The sequence below is a fragment of the Chroicocephalus ridibundus genome, chromosome 2 (assembly GCF_963924245.1).
Source record: "Chroicocephalus ridibundus chromosome 2, bChrRid1.1, whole genome shotgun sequence".
Lineage (NCBI taxonomy): Eukaryota > Metazoa > Chordata > Aves > Charadriiformes > Laridae > Chroicocephalus > Chroicocephalus ridibundus.
The window spans coordinates 25,621,501-25,638,556 of record NC_086285.1 but is presented as its reverse complement, the minus strand read 5'-3'; the positions used below and the strand labels follow the sequence as shown (position 1 = coordinate 25,638,556).

General features: G+C 38.6%; 1 protein-coding gene across 3 annotated transcripts in view; it reads right to left on the bottom strand.

Moving 5' to 3' along the window:
- Positions 1-17,056, bottom strand: part of CDK14 (cyclin dependent kinase 14) — a 329,408-nt gene that overhangs the window by 71,552 nt on the left and 240,800 nt on the right. For all 3 annotated transcript variants that reach the window (XM_063324807.1, XM_063324809.1, XM_063324808.1), the window contains one exon: positions 32-171. In XM_063324807.1, coding sequence (XP_063180877.1) covers positions 32-171 — 140 coding nt within the window. The remainder of the gene's footprint in view (positions 1-31; positions 172-17,056) is intronic.

Here is a 17,056-nt window from a genome sequence, read left to right as displayed (position 1 = left end):
TTTTAATTGATTGGGAGGTGGTTATACTCACTATCAGTTAACTCCCATAGCCGGGGGGGCAGATCACTGAAATACTCATGGCTCAGGGCTGCCTGTGCTGATAATCTGTTCTTTGGGAAACACTGGAGTAGTTTGGAGGCTAGATCTTCCGCGTGATTCACATAGCTCAGCCTGAAACACAAACAAGAAGGTTTTTCTGAAAAACAATCTCATTATTCTGTTTACTAATTCCATCTGCAGTCAGCACAGTCAAACACCAAGTCTTGCTAGCCAGGATAAAGACAAAGTCCGTTCGGGAGCTCTACCAGGAAAGATATTCCTCAGGTTAGTGAGTCAATGAATTATTTGTGGATTGATAGCTCAGACTTCATAAACATTTTACAAATATAGAGCATAAAATACACCCTATCACATATGCCCTGCCTAGTATGCTAAAGGATCATGAGCAACAGCATCTTGAAAGCAACTGTTTTGATTCTTCCATTTACATTTTATTGAGCATACTGATAGACTGAAATTTTACAGTGCTGGAAACACTACTAAACTACCTAAACCCATGAAATCCAAGCTTAAAGTAACAGCAGTATTCATACAACTTTGTGAAGTATCAAATTTTTAAATCCAATGACACGTAACACACAACATATGAATCATGTTTCGTAGAGGCATTTGTCTTTCGGGAATTCCTGACTTCTTATTTTTTCATATATCCACACAGTAGGGGACTGACTCTTCATTAGATGTTAACGCAATGCAAACATTAAATTGTAAGTGAATTATCTTTTCTAGGCTACCTAGGGTAGTCTGAGAAAACTAATTGTTTTACTCGGAGCTATATCTTGGGAATATTTTAAGAAAATATAAACTAAAATTAATAGATTCTGAAGGGAGAGAGTAAAATGGTAATCAGCAAGATGTGGCTTGGGTCTAGTAACCTACAGCTGCCTCCTAAATTTCCAAAGCCACCAAAATTATTGTAATATGCAGTTGGAAAAGAGGTGCTGAATCTTGTTGACATCGTGTTGCTATTATTATTCGGTAACTTTATAAATTCAACCATGCCTTTGCTCGGTAAAGATCTCTTGTCAGGTAAAATGCCAAAGTGGACAAAAGGTCTCCTATTTTTCAATGCAGTGTTTCCCAAAACTGACAGAGTAGCCTGCAGTACAAAAAAAGATGGTGTTATCCTCTAAAATCAATAATCCTGCAGCACGTTTCATGCAAATGTTCATTTCTGTTCAGCTCAAGCTGACTTTCCGGAAAGCCATTCAAGGAAGATGGATTAAACAGAGTTATTCTTTTATTTTCACATACTTAATATTGGGCTGACATGGCATAATTTATAAGCATCAGTGTATGCACAGGTGAAAACTATTTCTGCAACAAAGAACAGATAACACTGAAAACATTAAATGAAAAAATAAGTTATCACAGTGAAAACTTTTAAGTCAGTCACAAATGTCATAGACACAACTTTCACAAATTTTTGTCCATGCCATGCAACACTCGATATGAAAAAAAAACAACAACTTTAAAGGCAAAAGCATCTCTGCTAAACTATGTGCTGGAATATGTATGATACGCTGATATTTGCAATGATTCCAAAAATATGCCACTGGCTACCTTTTTAATTTCTAGCAACTGTACACTAGATAGGAATTTTTGAATATTGTGCCTATCTGATATCTTTTTCAGAACAGACAGGATATTTGTCCAGAAATTCCCAGGGATGAATGGTCCAGAAGTGCTGACCACATCAGTACATTATCTCTCATTAGCCATGATTTTACAGAACCCCCAGGATTAGGATTTGGAATTGTTAGTCTAGGTTAAACAGATGCTAAACTTTAGTGTTTCTGACGGGCATAACTTTTCTGTTTTCATTTTCAATTCATGACAAAACAAAGGCACCTTGAACGAAACAGTCATTGCCTATAAATTACAACAGATTCCTTAAACTACCAGATTATAGAAATTAATTCAGCTTCTTTGAAAATTACAGGAAAGTTCATTACAGAACACAGCAAAATACCAAGAGAAAAGGCTATTCTTAACAAAGAAAGGAAAAGGAGAGGTAAATATTCAGTGAGAATTGGTATTAATTCTTCTACACACCCAAAATTCCCATGGATTGGTGATTATATTGAGTCTATGAGAACTGTCTTGCCTAATTCCACCTGCACCAATTATTTGGTCAGAGGTCCTGGCAAATCATTTCACCAATATATTTTTTCCCCACAGAGATGGCTGCATCATTTTTTGGAGCCATAGTAAACTTGGTCTATCTTGAATGAAAACTTCTGTTAAGTCAGAAAAATGAACTCACTTAAATAAGTAATGAAATATTACCCTCCAATGTAAGAATTCCTTACCTGATTCATACATAGAGTGAAGATGCTAATTAAGTATGGCAAAGCGAAAGAAAAGAACATTCAAACATTAATGAATTCTGAATCGCAGGTGAAATTACGGATGATGACACCCTAGTTCCTCCATGCTCTTGAAGAGAGTAATGCCAACATTTTGACTGTCACCAGCAGTATGTCTTGGCATATTGCTAAGATTTTTTTTTTAGCAAGAAAATCAGATTAACTAATATAAAGTGAAAATATTTTGAGTAGGAAGCCAAAGTCACCTTCCCAGTTTAGAAACAAAAAAGATACCCATTCACTGAGATGAATCAAGAAGCCAAAGATAAGTATCAAATAATCAGCAGATTACACATTAATACAATATAGACCCAACAAAAATATCTAGGGCTGCAACACAGTCACATCAATTAATGAAATACTTGTGAATAAATCCGTCAAAATTAGAAATGATTTTATAATTAATAAATAGAAAAAAGAATAAATTCATTGCACAGTCTGCAAAAATAGTTCAATCTGCTATAATTATTAGATTTACTTGCCCCAATAACACTCCGAATAGTGCTGGGGGGATGGTGGGGGTGGTGTTAGTTGTTTCTATAGTGCTTTGAAGATTCCAGTCACTACATTATTCGTAATATGTTCCCAAGCATTTATAGATTTTAAACTCAGAAGGGACCATAACAATCAAGTCTCACCTCCTGTGAAATACAGGCCAAAGAAGATCATCCAAGTAACCCATGGATCAAATCATCACTTTTAGCTAGGCTCAGCTGATTCTTTAAAATTCTGCATCAAAGTTCTAAATTTGTTTATGGAGCTTTGCACAGCAATGAAAAAATTCTTCTCCAAAACCCACGTCTTCTGCAAAGTCACTTCTGGAAATCAGTGGACGCTACAAAAGGCATATGCATGTGGGCTCCTAAGGTTGTCAGTCTTAACAGCGGAATGCATGACTAATTTTACTGCTTTGTTTAAGGACAAGCTATTCTTTTACTTATGAAAAATGCACTGTATGATTATGTATTTAAATTACATCTACTACATCAGAATTGTCTGGAGAAACCCATTTAGTGCATAACCTCAGCGGTCTGGAATGTCAAAACCTTTGGTTTTGCTTCTTTCCTTTTTTTTTTTTTTTTTTTTTTTTTTTGGCCAATAGTCTCTTTAAAATCTCCTCCGTAAATATTAACAATTTTTCTGATGTAAGTTTGAAACATGATTCCTCAATAGGGACAAAGGCTGAATTTTCTGATGGGGTTCAGTAGTTAAGTATCTAATACAGAAAAGTTAACAGGAAGAACTAAAGAAAAAAAAAAAAGATTTGATTTTTAAACACACCTCCTTCAGTATGTGACAGGATGGAATTTCACACAATATGGCTTTGTGTCTAAAACATAATAGCATGTTTTGTCTCACAGCAGTAGGGCCATATAGGAACTTGGCATGCATGATATGGCAAGTCTCAATATTCACGCTTCACTTACTGTCACACTAATCACTGAGAAATAGTTACTGGCCATGACAGCATACATACTTTCAGAAAATGTAGTGTACAGCAGAATACAGAGAAACCTTTTGCAGTGAGTATTAAGTAATATGTAGATATTGTTTTAAGAAATATTGAGAATATTTTTTCAGACCTACTCTGATGACATTTGTGAAACATATTGATTTTCAACTTAATCCCAAATGCTATATACAGCCTTAGCTCAAGAAAAATAAACACCGTATGAACCTGTCTCACTTTAAACATATATGAATCTGACTAGACTTGAGCAGTTGTAAATGTCATTGGATTACAAGAATTTGATTTAATTTTAGAAAACAGGCTTAAATGTCTTTCTACTGCAGAGGAAGGTCAGTATTTGGTCAAGCAGAACATGACTAAGATCACTGAAGTTTGGTTTAAGCTCTTGAGAAAAAAAAAGTTTTGGGCATGTGCAGTGAACTTCTGAACTTGGGGTGATTTGCTTTTAAATGCAATCAAGAAGGCAGCTCAAATTCACATTAATAATTAAGACAAATGGTCACTAAAACAAATGGAGATAACATGCTGTCTATATACTCCTAACAGCATGATGTAAATACTTCCCAAAGCAAAAATCGTTTACTGTGCATATTTTCCATGTGAAGATACAACTCTCACAGCGTATCATTAATTCATTTCTCAACTGGCGTTTACAGCACGGCCTAGAGGAGTGAGGCACCTAATTCCCCTTGGAAATCTCAGCTCTGCTTCTTTATTCTAAGTAATCCCTTGCAACATGAAGTGCTGAAAGACAAAGCCACAGTTAACCTGAACAATCACTCCACTTAGCAGAGTTTAAAGTTTAACGGCAAGAAGAGAATAAAAAAAAAATTTCACATCTTGGTGCAAATCAGACAGGCCATACAGTAACCCTCGCAGCTCATTTTGCAGGGGATGCCATGGTCCCATCAACAACAAGGTCCCTGTACAGTCCCTGCAGTATCTCACCTACCATCGCACCACCATAAGGGCCATATTCCCCATTTTCACCCAAATCTGCTTGAGGCCGGCAGTCTTTCCCCCTTGTCCCAGCCTTTAGGCCTCTCCTGAGTTCTGACACAAAACTGTGCCAACACTGTATATTACAGTTAAGGATTTCTTTGCAAATTCATTATCTTCCGACCAGCTGATACAGACATGCCCTCACGTGCCTTGATAGTTTTGTACTTCTGAATACGCGTGCAGCCCTAATAGCAGCAGCTACTCTGCACACAAATCCGAGCAGCGCCTACCTAAAAAGTAACATTTCCTTTTTACTAAACATCAGCAGACTTTTCTGCTGTTACAGCCATGCCGAGAACACCTACCGTCTTCAAAGACCTGACGTGCCAGCACTAGCGTGCAGGAGCTGCTTCCCCAACACGCCTGGTGCGCCTCCACGGAGCTGTTGCAGAGATTATTTAGCCATCGTGAAACCCCCACAACAAGCGAACGCAAGTTTTGATGCGATGCTTTTAGCTTTTGATACAGATGAAGACATAAAGCAGCACCTCAAGACGAGAATCTAACAGAGTAAAGACATTATCGTTTTTCTCAGTGTTTTACACAGAGGGTACTAAGGACTAAAACTGATGAACAAAGAGAGACAAAAGCTTCTGAAGGCTCACTGAAGCAGGGTTTTACTTGTTGCTGATCAATCACAAAATACAGAATTTGCTCTACAGCACAGCGTAGAGGTCCTTCAAGCCAAACTATACAGTAAACATTACAGTCAAACGCAGCCACTGGAACCACATTTCAGTGCTGGGGTCGTCCCCCACACCTGCATGGGGCTGCCAACAGCAGTCCTAACATTGTGCTGGGCTGTGCACGTCCTTTAGGAGAGGTGTGTCTCCAAACACCCAATGCCCTTCTTGCTCTTCCCAAATTGAGGTGCTGGCAGCAGTTCAGATACAAAAACACTGAGCTCTCTACACACACACAAAGCGGGAAAGTGCAGTCTCGCGGCTCCCTTGGCCATCAGTTTAATTGTACTCTTCTAGCTTGGTATCTCATTAGAAGCAAGACTGCTACATTGGTGCAACATCCCGCTCAGGCTTCTTAGATGAGCTGGGCTGGGGCAAATCCTTTGCTAATGTTGCTAAACTGCTCCCAGCGTCTCTCCTTGCTCTGTGCTCCTGCGCAACACTGCACTCCACAGTCTCCAGACCTTCAGCATTTCTGTAAAGGCATATGAAACAATCTCTTTGGAAATTTAGAAATTAGCTTGATCCCTTTTAATTATATTACCACATCACAGCATCAGCAGTCTGTACTGCTGAAGTGCTGAAAAGGTGGTCGAAATGTTTGCTATTAAAATAAAAGCCATGACAACCCATGATAAGTATTCACGGATATGGAACAGAGGTAAAAGTATCAGTGTTTGGTTCTTTGGCATTGCTGTTACTGTAGATGTAAAAGAGGTCAGAGCCCCATTTGGAAAGCTGTGGAGGTAAGTTCATTCGGTGCATTCCAGGAAGGTAATAATAACCCTGACCCCTCTGAACTAATTCTCACTTGATGGTTGCACAGATGCCATTAGCTGGAAAGCAGCCAAGATGAATAGCATTTCATGAAAAAAAGCGAACGTAACAAATGAAGCTTCTAACAATATAGGCAACTAGGATTTTTTTTTCTATTTTAATTAATACAGGTTTACCTCTAGGTATGTAATTTTTATACGCTTGGTAAATTTTTAAAAGAATCTGCTGACCCAGTAGGTGAACCGTAATAGTTGCAGCTCCCAAACTTCTCAGAATGGAGAATGAAGACGTTTACTTAAACTGTGCATGAGTGACGTGAGGCATCAGACTTCGTTCGGTCATACCTAACCTAGACAACGAAGTGATCCAACCTCTCACAGCAATTCACATTTGATAATGGCCACTAAGCTCAGTCATGCCTAGATCATAAAATCATTTGTATGTGTCACCACTGAATGTAGCTCAAGACAAAAACTTAGATATGAGTCTATTTCTCCCTGACGCCACACTAGATTTGATGTTTTCGTGTCCGTTTCTGTATTGCTGTATTTCTACAACACGACACTGCTTGCAATATCCAGCTTGAAAGGTTTGCTTCATATAGGAAACAGAAGCCATACAGAACACAACACCTTTAAAAATTAAATGTGGTTGATTTGAGCTTTAAATACTAAGCTTGTAGATAATCCGACAATACACAATGGATTTAAGAGTATCCTGGGTTTTGTCCTTCTACAGCCTGACATGCACCCAGGCTTGCTCTTGCTCTGATGCCTCAGAATAAATATGCTGGGCTATGAAACCTTCCAAAGAAACCCAGTGCCGACTATTGACAGCTCAGGGCATGAAGATAGCCAATACTGTTCAATGACAATATTGCAGGTATTTTCCCCACTTGTCCTATAGCATCTTGATACAGAATAAGGTTTACAGTTGATACCTGGTATCTTTTTGCCAGGAAAATATATGCTGGAGCATCACATGAAGCAAGAACTATGGAGTCTGTACGGCAGACATTAAAGAGAAGAAAAATAAGCTTATTTAAACAGCAAATATACAATGTATGTCCAGCGATAACATACTCTAAGCTATTGAGAATGTGGCTTTCTGTGACATGATCACGTAACTCCCTTAATTCCTGGGATATTCCAAGCAACGTGACTGCTGGGTACAATGTTCTGCTACTGTTTAAAACCACAACTAATTCTTTAAACTAGAAGAATAATATCTGAAATATTTCATATTCTTTCACTTTGTTTTCAGCAGTTCCTCTCAGATACAGATATTTCCCAGGAAAAATATTTCCCAAGAAATTTTAATTAGAACATGCCCTACCATTTTGCCCTAGAAAGAAAGAATTTAGCAATTACTTCTTTTTGATTTTACATGCCACCACCAATCAGCTATTTTAGTTCTTTCAGCATCCCAATTAGCCCAGTATTAAAGCTATTCATTATGGAAGACGTAGCGTACTACTCACACCACGACAGACTACTACTGAATATGCTGGATTTATGGTTTACTGGAAGATCTTTGCTGTCTGTAAGTGTAATTAATGAACAACAACAACATGATGATGAAATCTAATCAGAAGCTTTTGATTATTTTGCAATTCTTTAAAGGACATGAATTGTCTGATCAAGGAGAGTGTTTTTTAAAGGCCCTCTTCGTGCACCTCAGCAACTTGAACAGAATATCCTTAGCAAATAAAGAGAGCTAAAAATAATTACCAACACCCCAATCATTTTATGAGCTATTATTTCACCAGAAAATGGGGAAAATATATCTTTAATCCTGAACAAAAACTCTTCAAGGTTTATGTTCTCTATAAACCTTTCACTGAGAACTGAAAATATAAGTTAGTAATGCAATAAATGCCCTAACAAATATATCAGATTTTTCACTTAATGCTTTTTACAGGCTTAAACCAAACTGAGTGAAAGAAAATCACCTTTTACAGTCTGACTCTTAGAGGAAGAATGCCTTTCTGTTATGCTTTTTTAAAAGAAGGCATGGTGAATTTATATCAACTTCACTGAATCTTGGGGCATGATAAAAGGAAGAAAATACGGCAGCGGAGTTAACATTCCATAGCATTCTTTCTTCACATATTTATTTCCTCACTGGCTGGACATAAGCCAAAAAAAAAGGAGGGAATAAACCCCCCCTTCCAAACATAGAAATAGCTGAAATAAACCTTTGGCACACAATGTAGTCAAAGCTCTGTGCTTCTCCTCCTCCCACCCTTGACAACCTGGATTGTTTTTCTCCAAAGAAATCCAAGCAAAAAATACTCAAAAGAAAAAAACAACTAAACTCTCAATTTCAAATTTGTCAAGTGGGTGCAGCCACGAGGGCAGTAAACAAACTTTCCGCTATTTTCCCTTATTAAATGACTGCAGAAAGAAAAAAACCAGCTGTCCTGTTGGGCCTATTCCCTTTTGAAAACTAAAAAAAAAAAAAAACCAACAAAAAAAAAAGACAGAACTAAGTTCTAGTAAATAAACATTAGCACTGCCTTATAAATCTCTGCCCTCTTGTCCAGTATTTTATCATCTCGGGTTTGAAAAGTCTTAATTTCATTAAGAATGAAGTTCTTAAGAATAAGAACTGGTCTGTTTGCACAGTACTTCAACTAGAATTTGCTGCAAGGTTGCAGCAGGCAGGCAGTGCCCCGAGAAGGGTGACCTTGCTTTAGTCAGTGAAGCCAAAGATCATTTATCACAGTTAACCTACAAATCTGTCTTGCCGGGCCCTCAGATCCATCAACCACTTGGAAGCAGCTACTTGTCCTGTCCTCCCACGGCTCCCTGAAACATCGGATGGGTCTGATCTTTTCTATTATTGTATACCTCTCAGCTAACAAAATATATTTTTATGGATATGGAACGAACAGCAGTACTTTGTATTTATTTATACAGCTCATTAAAGGTGGATAGAGATTTGGAGGCAGAGAGAATGCCCCAAGCCTAGAAAGCTCAGGAAGACAGACCCCAGGCATATGCATTTATTTAACTTTATGTATATGAGTTGCCTGGCTGAACCCAATGAGACTAAGCAATTACATACTTACATACGAGTAGGCATCCTGGTCTTTTTGCAACTGTACTCCTAAGCTAAGACCTGGCAGGGAAATGATGCAGAACTAGTAAACATTGAGAGGAGGAGACCAAGATGGTAATAATGAGAGCATACGGGCAATATATTCAAAGCTATGCAGTCAAAAATACCTTATTATGTATTATTATACCTACACATTTAGACAAACTTATATCATACAGAAGTAGTTGCAACTCCCTGACCCTGAAGTACCTGGTCCAGGTGACGTTAGAAGAGATCAGGGGATGGACAGACACATTCACAACAGCATTGTAGTGCAGAAGGTGCCGTTCCTTCTCCAGATTCACTTTCCTGATTTAGCACACCCCTCTTTCTCTTTACATTAATACATACTTTCTAAAGGGAACGTTAGGTCATCTTCCAGTAGGGAGAAGCTGGCAGACTGAAAATCCAGTGCCTGATACCAACAGCAGTAATACTTGTGGAGAGACAAATATGCTTGTGCCAATCTGTTTAAAGAAATCTGAATCTGACTTTGAACTTGAACAAGGGAAAAAATGAGGGTAATTATTCAAAGGTTTCTTAGGCACAGAGACCATTGTAGAAGGACAAAACAGTGATTTCTCTCTAGTAGGCAATTTGGAGAAAAAGTAACGTATTTTGCATTGATTTTTTTTTAAAAAAGTGAAACACTACATATCCACACGTACTGAAATGTCTTCTTAAAAATCTGCTTGGATTTAACACAACAGTTTCTGCCTATTTAATTACAAACAGGTTGCAGATGAATGACCAAACAACAAATTCCATATATTTTAGCTATCAACTACTGAAATGCATGGATTTTAAGTGCTTGTGCTCACATGTGTGTGAGGATGCAGTGCTATTTGACAGTCAGAAATTGGCTTGCAGTAGGGAAGGGCTCAATCCTGAACTATTTTTGCAAAACCTCACCTGTCAAAGTAGCATGAAAGAGACAGCTAAGCAGGGAGTTACTGCTAGTTAGACACAAACCAGCATAGGCAATTTAAGAACTAAAATAAAAGTTCTTATGTATAATAGTGACCATTACAGGTCAGATTTCCCTTGGAGCTCTGTGACACATCTGGTCACATGTGTTGCCACTGAATCGAGATGGGCAGGTAAATACATACCTGTGTCCCATTTTAGAGTCCTAAATGGATATTACGCTTCTGTGAAAGCAGGCATTTGAGGCAGACAAGGACTAGTCCTAGCAGCTTCCAAACTGAGAACAAGAAGCCTGGACAAAAGGACCGCACACAACTGCTAAATACACTATCTGGGCACAAGCCCATCTGATTCCCAGAAGGGAAGACAGCAGTTGTGAGTCTGCCTGAATTATCTGGGGGACAGGAGAAGACCTAAATATGAGTAAGGGATCACTAACATAAGAACAGGGGACAGGAGCATACACAGAGCTTTGTGAAGGAACAGAGGAAAAAGCATAAATATGGAGGATTTTAAAAAGGATAAGAAAGAGTTCAAAAATGATGGAGTGAAACAGCCAGTGTTGGGAGGGGAGCTAAATAATCCACGAAAAAATAAACTGAATTTACTGGTTCTTTTTATATGATCTGAAGGAAAGTGCTGGTGAGGAGAGGACATGAGAAGTATGTTATGATAAGCAAGATCTGCGTGACTGAGTTAGCTGGGGAAGGAAAGAAGTATCTTGTAAAAGCTAGAAATAAAAAAAAAAAAACAAACTGTAAAATGTATATAGCAGTCTGCATACATGAGATAGGAAAGGAAAGATAAAAAAACACCCCTAAGGCTTCAGGCCTAGGTGACAAAGGATGTCAGCATTGCAGTGAGAGGAGAAACTTCACTGGGAATATGCCCAAGTGTGCAAGGGGCAGGGAATAGCAAGAATCTCTCTGCTGAAGCCTGTATTGCCGAATTCAGTAGGGCTAGGGAGAGAGCCTGACCACTCAACTACTGACTGTCCACATTGCCCCCTGGATTATTTTGTCCCATGCCAAGCGGCATTCTCCAAAACCACTCCTCGGCACAGTTCAGGGAACAACCCACGCCAGGGACCATTCCCAAAAGGCAGCACGTACCAGCCTCTTACAAGTAGGGCACGCAACGTATTACCTTCAGTCGTATGCTAGAAAATACAGTTCTCATGGTCTGCAGCACTGGTCTTATGTTATTCTGGAAATTTTGAATTAAAAACTAATATTGAACACCCCCAAAATAATAGTTGCAGCTGCATGGGGACCACACAAAGCCCACGGGAGATGCATGCCCAAGCGTTACTTAGTACAGCTGTAGCTAAGGTCTGCCACATGGCCTCGGGGCCAGACCATAGTCCCTGGCTCTGCTTTCGTTAGCAGTATAGACCGAGGCTGTATCTGACAGAAAATGATAATTCACCAAACACTATCTGTCAACATCTCAGGAAAGATTCATGCCCTCACGGTTGCAGAATAAAGCTTGACTCAAGGGCACTTTATGGATCAAATATGAAAGAAATAAAAGGAATATAACAGTATTCCACAAAAGTCATAATGCTGAAGGAAGGCCAATAATAATCCGGAGTATGATTTTTTATGTCAGGGTGGTGAAATTACTTTGAAGCACACTAACAGCACACACTAGTAAACAGAGCTTTAAGATTGCTATAGAATCTAATCAAAGAAGGCAATACAAAAATGATGGCCCAATCTTAACTTGCAACGGTGTCAGAGAGAAAAGCATAAATGTCATCTATTTTTACAAGATTTCCTTGGATTCTGTAAGTTTGGGTCCAAACAACAGCAATATTTTAAAACTATTCTGGATTCCTAAACATTAGGAACAAAAAAAGCAAACAATAAATTTATGAGAACATGGCAGAAATAAAAATTTTATTTTTTCCATTTAAATTCTTTGCAGTAAGATTCTGAGTTCATAAATCCAACACAAAAAATTAGAGCTTTTATTCATTTGTATTTCTAGCCTCCTATTGCAGTAGTGATCATAAAACAAACACAGCTGGCGTCTTTATTATTTTATTCACTGAAGGATTTAGCTGGACAAACATCACAAAGATGGTGGCTGCTTTCATTGAATTTATGATCAAATATGCTCCAGCACAAGATCAGCTCTGTAAGATCAATTATTATGAGATGTGAATAATTTAACAAAAAGTTGTCTATTTGTAAATCAGATCTTATGTGTATAAATTCAGCTGAGGTAGCAGACAGTGGATATACACTGTATTATACATTACATTATTTAAAAGGATGCAGGTTTTTTGTGAATCACAGTTAGTGATAAATATTGTCATTTACATTTTGGTATCCAGCAAGCTGCTAATTTGGACAAACAACATTTCCAAATTTTATTTTAAACTTCAGTTAAATTTATCTTAATCAGAGAAGAACTTAATTGTTTTAGGGATGTCTTTCAAAATTACAGAATACATCTCCTATAAAGGCTTAATTAAAAACAACACATAAACCACCATCACCATCGTTTTATGGGGTTTTTTCCATAGATTCTCACCAGTCTGTTCTTCAGCATAATACCAGGAGAGTTATCATAATTTTAACGCAGAATGTGTGCCTTAGGATATGGGATTGACTCGATGCCTAAAAGAAGAAGGTCAGTTCCCTTTGGAACCACTTGCCTCTTTGCCCTCCAGCAATGACAGGTGCACCAGCCCTATGCTGAGGCTCATTATTCACAGCGTATTGCTGAAGATACAGAATCTAACCTCTCCATTTTAATGCATCAGCAAGGATTATTGTCTCCTGTCTTCCCATTTTGACGCTCAGGTCAAGCAGGCACTGAACATAGATACATGACGATCTGCCTGCAGCCAGCATCTTTCACGAATTCTCAAATAATATCTTCAAACTTTCTAAAATAGGTTATTGAAAGGAATCACTAAATTTAATTATGAAAAGTCTTTGGCTAGCAAATAACTTTACGTTTTGAAACAAATCACTGTTTTCACTAGTCTCCTACAATGCCACATGTTTCTGCATTACTAATTTAAAAAAATGCATGAAAAAGCAAAAATTCTTGTTTCTCTGTCCTTTATGGCAGGAAAGAAGTCAGAAATCTGAAGGCAGATCCATGAAGCATCACAGCCAGAAATGTGGGAAAGGAAGCAATTAAGGTTTTCATGACAAAATTGCAATGAATTTAGGGAGATGGTCACAGGAGATTCTCACGAATGGCAATATCTATGGTTACCACCCTACCACAGAAAAGGTCGTGGTCAAATTCAGGCTGAAAATTCCATATCAAATTGTCATAAAAATCAGTAAAATAAGTATTTGCCTAAGGTAAAGATATTTTGTGATGTTTGTACCACTGCAGAAACCTTAACTACTGCCTGTAGGTCTTTGGCTGGCAACAGAGCCAAATGACATGGGGTTTGAGATTGGCTTAAACTATCTGCAGAGGTGGCAAAACTCAGTAGCATTACTCATATTACTGCAGTTATTGCCTGTCTGCACCATCTCCCCAAACCAGGTACATTTCTGGGACCCTAAGATGAGAATCAAAGGAACTGTTGAGTTACAGAAAAATTACCTGTAATACATGACAAAAAGCAGTGGAAAATATCAAGCCACTTAAGCCAAGAGGAGTTGCTTAGCACTAAGCACTTTTGAATGCCAGCCCAATTCTTAAGGTGCCTATCGTTTTCGCTCTCATTTTGGAAAAATCTTGCCTTTAACGGCTACATACAAATAACAAGAGACCCAGCAGTAAGGTCTACTTCACTTATATTACTCCCTTCACAGTATGTCTTCAATTCCTCAGACGCGTATTTTTAAAACGCAACTCAGAGACTCAATTTTATCAGCAATGTCATTATCCGGAGAAGAAAGACTACAGCAGACAGGCCAACAGTACAGAACTCCATGAGGAGGGCAGAATTAGGAATGCGAGGATATAATGATGCCTGGTGCCTCTGATCAGAAAGTATTAGACTTCAAACCAAGAAATGAATACAGACACTGTGGCAACATATGAGTAACAGACTACCAAAAACATAATTCTGAGAAATTAATAAAACGTTGGCATGTAGAAATGCATAAGGAGAAAGAACAACTGGAAACATCTGAAAAGAGTTGATCAGTAAGTATTCAAAAACGTTAATCAAGAACATACTTAGAAAAAAAAAATCATACCTGGAAACACCAAATAAACATGTCTATCTGATATACGTCTCAATATCTTAAGGAATTTTTAAGGAATTAGTGAGGATAGCAAACAAATGTAAGGCACCTTTTAAAGCTCTTTCCAGGAAAACTACACAAGAAGAGTTAGTTCTCTTTCCTCAGTTCTCTTTACAGGCTTATTACTGTAGATAAGTTACTGTAAAATTAGCTAATTTCGCTCTGCATTCTAAAGACATTTACTAGACTTAAAAAAATATATATACACATACTTCCTTTCTGTTTTCCAAAACGGGAAGAGAATCTTGGCAAGTACTTACCGGCCAATATAGAAACAAAATATAGACAATATGGGAAGAAAATATAGACAATGTGGAAGCAAAATTAGTTTTAGGAAAAAGCTGAGATGAAATAGCAATCAAAAGAAGAGATGACTAATGAACAAGACATCAGATAAATTGATTATTTTTGAAAATGGACTAAATCATTGGTGGAACAAAGCGACAAGGGATAATGTCTAGTGTAATTTCTTTAAAAACTCTTGCTCTGTGGGCAAACACCAAAGAGCTGGGATGTGATACGCTATCACATAGACTGAAAACTGGCTGACAGACCATAAGCAAAGGGTAATGATGAGTGGCAATGTACTGAGTTGGAAGGGAAGTGTCCAGCTGTGTGCCAGAGGGATTAGTGTTAGTCACAGTTTTATTTAACATCTTTATTAATGAACTGGACTAAGGCATACACTGCATACTGAATCAATTCTTAGATTAAAATAAATGTTGAAAACACCATAGAAGACAAAAAAATTAGTACAAAGAGGCTAACAAAAGTGAGATATGGGGGCAGAAAACCTACAAACCAGATAGAGGATAGAGAACAACAAACAATTACTTCCAGTGGAAAAAAACCCAAAATATGGACAGGTTTGGAGATAAGAATGCCAACAAACTCTAGTCTAATGACAGAAAATGAATTAGATGTTGCAGAAGACAACAAAGAACATCCATGTACATTGGGGCTGTATTTTCACAGCTGTCATGGATGGGAAAGGCATAGGGCAGTAACAGTGTAATTTTACTAATGAAACAACATAGAGTTATTAGTACTCTGAAAAAGAGGACAAGGGCTTTTGTGATCCAGTTTAGAAGGTTTATTAGTATTTTTAACTGGGCCAAGAGGATGTCACACAATACATTAAGCTTAGTGAAACAAAAGAGGAGGAATTTAGAATAAAGCAAAAATAAATTGAATGTCAGGATAAACATTCTAACAATGAAGCCTGTTAGGAATAACCTCCCCCCATATTTATAAAAGTTATAACATCTGAGCAATTTATTGGAGGAAACATTCAAATGGCAACTGTAAAGAATTTTTAATCTTGGCAGAAGGATAAATAGAGAAACTTTTGAGATCTTTCTCAGTCATTGGCTTCAATCGGCATCATATAATTCATTCCCGTGCAGCTGACAAAACCTGCAGTGCATTTCAGCTTAGCACCAACCGTTCCCGAGCTGGGCTGAGAACTTTTGCTGCCTTTTGCACTTTCGCAGCCGAGCGCCTTTATGGTGCCAGGGAGGCAGAAATGGGCGCGGAGCGGGTGCAACGTACAGCAGCGGACACACGAAAAACGCCCTGAGGTTTAGACAAGCAGCTTCCACCACCACTTCATTAATGAAATTAATTTGATAAACCCCGTTAAGGAGTCAAATAAAAATAAAGCGGAGTTAGGAAAACTATTTGCCGGGAGGGTTCCCGCTCCCTGCGGAGGCGCTCTGCCGGCCCGCGCGCGCCCCCTGCCGCCCCCTCCCCGCCCCGCCCGGCAGCGCCGGTTCGCGACCCCGGACACCGCCCCGCGGGGGGGCGGCGACGGGAGAGAGGGGACACACACAACCTGCCTGATGCCGGGGTCCGGGGAAGCTGGTTTTTTGCTAAAGACAGTGTAATAGATTTGCTACCTGGTAAAGGACTTCTTGTTTGTGTCGCAGGTTAACGTAGGTTTTTGTCATGATACGATTGCTACGGTCCCTCCGGCGAAAGGTAACGACGGATCAAGGGATATTTATGGGACATATGAAACAAAATGGGAAACTAAAATTTATTTTTTTTTTCCAGCACAGCAGTATCACTGCAAATCACCAGGAGACAGAGGCAGGTTTATACACCTCTGTGATATGTTTGTGATTTTATATATATATCACAAATACTTCTACAAAATCTTTTCCCTTTGCATCCGGCTTCCATCCTTGCTCCCCCAGAGCCCAATTCCTGGTCACTCATCAAATGCAGGTGAGGGGACAGCCTCAGCGCAACCTCAACACATTCAAACCGCACACAGTCGTACATATATAATCCACATTGTGCCCAGGTATAGTTTTCAATCCCGATTGCTTAGTTGTATCCATCAGAAAGGTTTTGGCAATGACAACACTAAAGCTTTTTGTTCCTTCTGCGCTTGAGAGCTTGAATATACTTTCAGTGGTGCTACAGACTGTA